The sequence below is a fragment of the Geospiza fortis genome, unplaced genomic scaffold (genome assembly GCF_000277835.1).
Source record: "Geospiza fortis unplaced genomic scaffold, GeoFor_1.0 scaffold96, whole genome shotgun sequence".
NCBI classification, from domain to species: domain Eukaryota; kingdom Metazoa; phylum Chordata; class Aves; order Passeriformes; family Thraupidae; genus Geospiza; species Geospiza fortis.
The window spans coordinates 454975-464070 of NW_005054454.1; the positions used below are offsets into that span (position 1 = coordinate 454975).

The window sequence follows — 9096 nt, forward strand, 5'->3', positions numbered from 1 at the left end:
AGAGGAGGGGCCGCAGGAAGAGGAGGGACGGGCCGCGGCTCTAACCCCGCGCTCAAGGACAGAGAGAGGGGAAGGAACGGGCGGGGAAGGGAAGAAAGGGGCAAGACGGGAGGGTCGGGGAATGGGGAGTGAGAGAGATAGAGGAGAAGGGCGGGGAGAGGGGGAGAGAGAGGGGAAAAAGTGGAGAAGGAAGGGAGCAGGGTGGGAGAGGGTCCCGCTTGTCCTCGCTCTCCGCCAGGGGGCGCCCGAGCGGCGCCGCAGCCGTGAGGGGAGGAAGCCGTGAGGGGAGATGTGCCATGGAGGGGCCCTGAGGGGAGATGTGCCATAGAGGGGCCCTGAGGGGAGATGTGCCATAGAGGGGCCCTGAGGGGAGATGTGCCATAGAGGGGCCCTGAGGGGAGATGTGCCATAGAGGGGCCCTGAGGGGAGATGTGCCATAGAGGGGCCCTGAGGGGAGATGTGCCATAGAGGGGCCCTGAGGGGAGATGTGCCATAGAGGGGCCCTGAGGGGAGATGTGCCATAGAGGGGCCCTGAGGGGAGATGTGCCATAGAGGGGCCCTGAGGGGAGATGTGCCATAGAGGGGCCCTGAGGGGAGATGTGCCATAGAGGGGCCCTGAGGGGAGATGTGCCATAGAGGGGCCCTGAGGGGAGATGTGCCATAGAGGGGCCCTGAGGGGAGATGTGCCATAGAGGGGCCCTGAGGGGAGATGTGCCATAGAGGGGCCCTGAGGGGAGATGTGCCATAGAGGGGCCCTGAGGGGAGATGTGCCATAGAGGGGCCCTGAGGGGAGATGTGCCATAGAGGGGCCCTGAGGGGAGATGTGCCATAGAGGGGCCCTGAGGGGAGATGTGCCATAGAGGGGCCCTGAGGGGAGATGTGCCATAGAGGGGCCCTGAGGGGAGATGTGCCATGGAGGGGCTGTGAGAGGAGATGTGCCATGGAGGGGCCATGAGGGGAGATGTGCCATGATGGGGCTGTGCATGGTCATCACAGCTCTGGTGGGCTGGGGAGCTCTGTAGCAAGGCAGCAGGGAGTGGGAGCAAAGAGAGGGAGTAGGAGGAAAGACAGGGAATGACAAACCTCTCCTGTAGGAGCATCTGAATGTCCCCTGCACGGTCGGGATGGACGGAGACGAGGGATCTCTGAAGCCAGGTCGTGGACATGCAGTTTATTGCAAAGGGCGTGAATTCAGGGCCCTGCTGGGAGCTGCCAGCCACAGCTCAGAGCAGGGCCGAGAGAAGGAGAGAGAGAGAGAGCAAAGAGAGAGTGAGAAACGGAGAAAAGAGACCGAAGTTCCTGTTACAATACATTAAATCATCTTCTGTGTTGAATATTCTGATTCTCAGTAACCAATCTAGTACAAGATACAAATCCTATAGTATTTACATACAGCCTATAAGAATCACTACATTACCATACTGTGTTACACTTTAAACCCCAAAAACTACTCTTTGGACCCCTCCTGCCAAGCTGTAGGGTCTGCTCTGACCCTTGGACCTGCCTGCAAGGAGAGGGTATTGTTTCATCAAAAAGGGGATTACCTTCTCGGCCACACCATTGTTTTCCCAGTGTTCAGTAACTAGGGCATCTCAAAGCTTGCTTTCATTTCAATCTCGTCTATAGTTTCTGTATTCTCAAAATCTTTTGCCAAGCAATCATATTGATAAGGCTTCCCTGTTCCATCCTCACCAACACTCTCGCAGTTAAGGCTGCACTCTGTGATTGAAGTGCTTGCTGTGGGAGCAGTGAGGACACGTCTCACCTCTGCCAAGCTGAACAAATTGCTGCAAAGAGAGGGCTGATACCCAGCAGTTCCTGCTCCAAAATGAAAACTTCATCCCATTGCAGCTCAACAGCTCACGGTTTTCTTTGCTGTGTGTGAGCCCAGGGGCTGACAAAAGTCAGGCTGGTCTGCACATAGAGCTGCCCCTGCTCCTGTTGCAAACAGGAAAATGTTTCATGAAATCAGGAGGGTACAAAGTGGTTGTTGTTCCTGTGCTGCCCTTGGGTTATCCCCGTTCCACATTGCTGTGTGCACCTTCCTGCTGGAGGTGTCTGTCTTCAGTGTCCCAGTGGGAAGAGAACAAATAGTGGGAAGAGAACAAATAGTGGGAAGATGAACTAAAGAAGCAGAAGCGCCCAGGGTAGATGACACCGAGCTCTTCCCAGGGGATAAGAATGCATTGGAGCTGTCCAAAGGGACAATGCCAGCCAGCTCTCCCCAGGGGCCAAGCAGAGTGACCAGGAGGCATCCCAGGGCCAAGACTACCACAGGAAAGAGCTGTCCCAAGGGGAGAGTGACAGTGAGAGTGGGTCAGAGATTAATGTAGCAGTTGTGTAGCAATAAGTCAAATTAACAAACTATTAATACATTGCTAAAAATAAGTGTTTAACAAAAGGTTTTGATTATTTTGTGGATGCTCCAGCTTTTATTGTTGCTTTTGTCCTTGAGCATTTATGATTCTTGGGTGCTTCCTTCCCCTTATGAGTGGGTGATCACAACACGTTAATAAAAATGCTGCTTTTCCCAATTGGGCTTGTCCATGCCTGGTCTACCTCGAGAGCAAGGCAGGTGCTGGCAGCATAAATAGTCATGGAATCATGGAATGTCCTGAGCTGAAGGGACCCCCAGGGATCCCCAGTGCCAGCCCTACCCTGCCCAGAGCCCACCAAGCCCAGCCTGGGCATCCCTGGCAGCGCTGGCCAAAGGCTCCTGGAGCTGTGGCAGCCTCGGGGCCGTGCCCATTCCCTGGGCAGCCTGGGCAGTGCCAGCACCCTCTGGGCAAGAACCTTTCCCTCAAATCCAACCTAAATCCCTCCTGGCCCAGCCCCAGCCACTCCCTGGGTGCTGTCTCTGTGCCAGAGCAGAGATTGGAGCTTCAGGGAAGAGTGACTCATCTGCAGATTTCCTGACTCCATCTCCCTCCAGCACTTCTCAGAAAAGTGACAGCACACAGGTGAACTTTAAAAAGTTATTCTTGCACTATTTGCATTTATTCTTGCATCATTCACTTGCACAAGCCCAGTCTCAGCTGTGTCCCACACTGCACAGCCCAACACCTGCTGTGCCACCACAGCTGGAGCAGCACCAGGCCTCACACAGGGGGGCATAGTTTAGGAGCTCTTGTTTATTATAGCTTGTCTGTAAATAGAATTGTTTAACCAGGAGGGACTGAGGAAACAAGACATTCACAGAAACTGAAATCAGTTAAAATTGCATTATGAGAAACAGTGCTGCCTGATGCATACCTGTTACAAATGCCTTAAAAACCAAAAGGAGCCATTTTCACACTACAGATATTTCACTGAGGAATAGTTAAATGTGCTGTAAATCAACAATAGAAATTAATTGCATTTTATTGAAAGAAAGGGTAACTTTATCTTCTATTGCCAGACAATTTTAATAATGCCTTCAAAATTTTTAGGGTCATACAAATTCTACAAACAGTAGAATTTTTCTCTGTTTTTCTTAAAAGAGAAAAAGAAAAGGAAACTAGTCCATACCATTTGTTTGGCAAAAAGCAAAATGTGCACTAAAAAGCCAGGGTGAGATGGGGAGGAGGGAGCAGCACCCCTCAGAGGGTGGGCAGGCCCTGGCACAGGGTGCCCAGAGCAGCTGGGGCTGCCCCTGCATCCCTGGCAGTGCCCAAGGCCAGGCTGGACACTGGGGACAGTGGGAGGTGTCCCTGCCATGGCAGGGGTGGCACTGGGTGGGATTTAAGGACCCCCCAAAGCATCCTGTGATTCCCTGAAGAGCAGGGCTGGAGACAGGGCCAGCCCTTGGACCAGCACCATGGCCCCACACCCAGCCTTCTCCTCCTCCTGTGTCACACCACAGTCCCCTTCCCATGGAGCAGCTCCCAGAACTGGCATGGATTTCCCTCCCATCCATCACCCTTCAGACACCCAGCCACTTGTGGAGGATGGAGGGAAGGCAGAGCTCCTGCTGCTCACCAAGCTCTGACCCTTCAGCTCTGTCCCTATTTCTTCTTTCTGCCCCTCTCCTGTGCTCAGGGCAGGGGCAGGACCCAGGGGCTGACGGGGGCTTGGAGGAAGCCCCAGTTCCCTTTGCTTGCACAGCCCTGTCAGATGCCAGAACTGGTCCCCAAACCCAGGGACAGTGACACTTGACAGCTTTACAGGCAGCCAAGGAATTGACCCACGGTCACAGCAGAGCCTTTGACAACTCTATCAAGTAATTAGGGCCGTTTAACAGACTCTCACTGCAGTTCTTTATTTTTTTAATGAGATCCTAAATATATCCTACATACAGAAAAATAATTTCCTGAGGACACTCCTTCTTTTAAACTATTTAAATGAACAAACAATACTGGGTGCCTTTAAACGCTTTTCTGTGAGATTTCCTTGGTATTTGACAATGACAATAGAGCTGTGGTTTTGTACTGTATGTTCAATAATCACATATATATCTATAAGCATGTACTGAACTCTGGATACAGCAATGTGCACGTAGGACAGGAGTGGAGAGGCTGAACAAATGAAGGGCAGATGTGGAATGTACACACAGAGCAAACCCTCAAAGCAGTTTCTCCTGATTCCCAGCTTCTCCCTGTTTCAAGGGCTTTGACTGCTGGATTTGAATGAACTCACTGTGACAAGCAGAGCAGTCTGCAAGCAGGCACTGCTGTTGGAGTCAGAGTCTGGAGTTGTCACATCTCAGTTTTGAGAATATAAGAAAAAACGCCATTACCCACAATGTTTCCCACACCAATCCTCCTCACACGTAACAAAAAGTAACAGAATAATTTTTACAGGGTAAAAAAATTGTAAAATGAGCATTGAAAAAGTGCCCTCATAAAAACTCACATTGAGAAAATAATGAATAATTAAGTGCATCTAGAAAAAAACGTGCTGCAATCACTCAGCTATTTGGCTCAGTGTCAGCTCAGAGCCGGGCTCTGTCTCCCAGGTGCCCAAGTCCCTTCCCCAGCTCTGAGCAGCCTCTCCTGACTTTCCAGCCTGGCTTTCCATCAGCTCTGCCCTGGGCAGGCTCTCAGCATTTCTGAGCCAAGGCCAGCCTGGGCATGGTTTTATTTTACAGCACTTCAAGTGCTCAGGCCTTGGCAGGGGCTGCCCAGGCAGCTTTGCAGTGCCCATCCCTGCAGGTGTGCCCTGGAGGTGGCACTGAGTGCTCTGGGCTGGGGACAAGGTGCCCATGGGGCACAGCTGGCACTCCATGGGCTGGCAGGGCTGTGCCAGCCCAGGGATTTGGGATTGTGTGACTCCAGGGATCATAGTCCTGTCTGGGAAGCCAGCAGTGCTGATGTGTTGCTGAGCTCCAAGGGCAGTGACACTGTCACCAGGGCATGTTCACAGCCGTCCTCCATGCACAGGGACAGGCTGAGCTTCTCCTTTAGCACTGGATTGTGAGGGATTCACTGGATCTCTGTGAGCCAAACTCCAGCCTTTCCTCATCAACGTCTGAGTAACCCCTGCTGGCACTGGCTGTGCATCCAGGGGGAGTGGGCCATCCCAAGCAATGGGGCTGTCACAGTTCTCCAAAATGGGGCAATCCCACAGGCTGCTACAGCACTTCCCTGGAAGTGTCCAAGGTTGGACACTGGGAGCAGCCTCGGACAGTGGGAGGTGTCCCTGCCCATGGCAGGGATGGCACTGGGTGGGCTTTGAGGTCCCTTCCAACCCAAACCCTTCTGGGATTCTCTGATGTCCATGACATGGGTTTCAGTCTGAGAGGGGCCCCTGAGTGAAGGGTCCCCCACTTCCAGCACCAAATGAGCCTCAGGCAGGTGCAGCTCCTTGGGGCTCCCTCCACAATCCTGCCCAAGGTTCCTGCATTCCAGCCACGAGATTTTTTTGTTCTGTTGGCCAGTTCAGCTGTCACTGTAATTGATGCTGGTGAAATGACACTATTAACAAACGAAGTGATGCTACTTGTGAAACACTGAAATGAACGTTCACCCTGTTGGCAGCACTGAGTAAAATTAGGACAGCAATAAAAGGTTAGACAATGACATTTAATGGTACTCCAGTAATAGATTTTATCACTTTTTTTATCCTACCACAACAATGTGTATTTTCATATACATTATATTTAATAAAATGTATTGATATGGAATTAGGAAAGCATGGGTTTAGTACTATTTACATATTTTAATTGAAACAATTTTCTTAACAACATTGAAAAATAGAAACTTAAGGTTCTCTTAATCGTGTTTTCAGCCAGTTAGTGGTAAACAAATGCATGCCTAGGAAGTCACACTCCCTCTAAAATGTGGTCAGTTGAAAGTTTCTAACTAAAGTGTGTATCTCTGTTTTGTTTCAAAAAATACATAAGTATGTCTGTCATTTCTGATACAAAATTCTACACTATCTTCAATAAATAAATAATAAAGCAATTCTGAAAAGTATGAAATGTAAACTTTGTTGTCCCTCCAACATACATTTTTTTTTCCTTCCCATTGCTTGAAACATTACAGTGGTCTTTTAGGAAATTATAATACACAGACACTTCCCAGCACAGTTTACACTTACTACCATACTGATCTACCTACCTGTTATGGATATATCCTAATTTCCTAATGGAAACCAATAAGACTTGGAGTGCTAGAGAACACCGCCGACACAGGAGAGGTGGGAACCAGTACTGAAAGGACATGCAAGGAACACCAAAACCTAACAACAGCTCCACGAGAACGTTCACATGCGAATGACACGGGCTGGCACCTCCCATCCGGAATGAAGTCCTTACAAAAATACCAGTGGATGTGTGGCAGGGCATGAACAAAAGGAATCCAAGCAGAACAAAGAGGAATTTGACTCTCAGGGATGTTTTGTCCCCCGAGTCCAGACTCAGCAGGGCACTCACACGTGTGCCCAATGGAAAGCAGATGTTGTGCCCGGGAGCTCTGCCAAACAGGGACGTGGGCCTGGACGTTGTTATCCATGGAGTGAAAGGGATGGAGAGCCCTGCATTCCCCGGATGGCTTTGGGCTCCCCACTCTGCAGCAGCACCACGAGCTCTCTGGTGACACCCAGCAGCCGCCCCCTGGGATGCCCCGAGCCCCCGGGGCTGCCCAGAGCCCCCGTGCCCTGGCTGCACACAGGTGAGCTCAGCTCAGCCCCGTACCTGGGCACCACCCACTGCTGTGCACACCAGGCCCTGCAGGCTGGACCTTCTCTTCCTGAGCTGGAGTCACGATTGTTTCTTCTCCCCCACTGCAGGTGAGGCTCAGCCTGGGAGCAGCAGCAGTGCAGGAGTACCAGGAGGTACACACGACACCAGCAGGGCTCTGTGCCTCACCCTTGGCTTCCTGCCCCAGCGCTTACAGACCTGGGCACAACAGCAACTTCCACAGGGACCGAGGGCTGCACTCTTCTGGACTGCAATTCATCTCTGTGCAGAAGGCCTGGACAGCTTTTATTTTCAGGGGCAACACGAGTCATGAAGTGGTATGTTAATAGAATCTTCTCTGTTTATAGATATAGACTATTTATTTTCTAAGTCTTTTCAGCACCATCATGAAGACCTTCAAAGATCTTCCTGCCGCAAAACTGCTCCTTCCATTCACTCACATTTACACACCACTCTGCTAGGCAACAGGCACAGAACTCCTGAAGGGGGAAACCCTCAGAAAGCCTCCAAAACACACCCACACTGCCTCCTCCACGGGAATTAAAGAGCAGGGCAGCTGGAGCAAGCACAGCCACCCACGTGGCTTGCCAGCTATCCCCACTGCAGCACAGGGAACAACAGGGTTGTTTCACCAGCCCAGGAAACCAACGCCAAGTTCCACACAGAGAGATTGAGAGAGATCTCCTCACTAAATTGGGATTCGTGTGTTCAGTGAGAATTATCAAGGCACAAAGCTGCTCCTGTTTGCTTTGATAACCCTCTGACGTGTGAAGGGTGAGCAGTAGTTTCATGCCACACCAGCAAGGACTCGGTGACAGCTTCTGCAGACACCTCCTGCAGCGACCTCTGGCTGAATTCTGACTTCGGCCCCTCTCTCCTAAGGCTCATCAAACAGCTGCAGGTCCAGGCGCACCACGATCTCTCCCGTGGGGACTTCGTGCAGAAGGAGACACTTTGTAACTGGTCCCTTGGAACCCTGATCCTTCTTGATGTCTGCCACACGGATCTCTGTCCTGCCCAAAAAGTCTGGAATGCAGAAACACAGCGTGCTCAGGAAAGGGAAACCAGAGCCTGCAGAAGGACCTGAACTTCCACCCACACACAGCAAAGAGAAAACAAGCCTTCAGTCCTACTCCAGTTGTGCACTTGAAGAGGGCCAAAGGTTGCCAAGCTGCATAACAGGGCATTTAGCCAGACCATGTTAAACAGCAGCAGCATTAAAACTAAATGGGCCCATGAGTGGAAAAATCCACTATGGAATTCACAGCTGCCTCGCTTCAGGGACCTCTTGATTTTTGATAGAAAATAAGGCCAAAGGCCAAAGTTCTCAGTTAAACCTGAGAGTGAACCTGCTGGAGATGACAGTGCCAAGCAGGTCATCAGCCCAGCCACGAGGTCAATGAGCCAGTACCAGTCCTATCCAAACACTGCCTGAGATTGTGACTCCAAAAATACACCCTGTGATGCTCCACATGTTCATCCCAGCTCATGAAATAAGAATGAGAGAGGCTGTGGAATCCTTAACCCTGGAAGTGTTCAAGGCCACTCTGGATGGGGCTTGGAGCAACGTGGGATAGTGGAAGGTGTCCCTGCCCATGGAAGGGGTTGGAACTGGATGATCTTTAAGGTCCTTTCCAAACCAAGCTGTTCCATGACTCTGTTGGGTTTGGAATCCTGGGCTCATTTTTGCTACTGTTATTGCATATAACAGGAACTCAAGGACATTTCTTCCTGCTTGAACCCATCTGTGTGCAAGCAGCATCCAGAGCTTCCTGGACTCTTAGCAGAATTACAAATCACATTTTAGTTGTTGTCAACTGCACAAGAAAAGGAACTCTCAAAACCCAGAGGGAGCTGCATCTTTTTTGTGCTGATACTGTGAGGAGCAAGGTTAAGTTGACTCCTCCTGTGTGCAAAGAGGGCCAAATCTGGGGTATCTTTAAAGATCATCTCCCAGCTCAGCCCATTCCCTCGGCAGG

At 50.9% G+C, this 9096-nt stretch overlaps 1 protein-coding gene across 1 annotated transcript in view; it reads right to left on the reverse strand.

The window, feature by feature from the left end:
- Nucleotides 1-5980: 5980 nt before the first annotated feature.
- Nucleotides 5981-9096, reverse strand: part of ITSN1 (intersectin 1) — an 80853-nt gene continuing 77737 nt past the window's right edge. The window contains 1 exon segment of the mRNA XM_031062603.1: nt 5981-8143. Within this exon segment, the coding sequence (XP_030918463.1) occupies nt 7995-8143 (149 nt within the window). The 3' untranslated portion in view covers nt 5981-7994.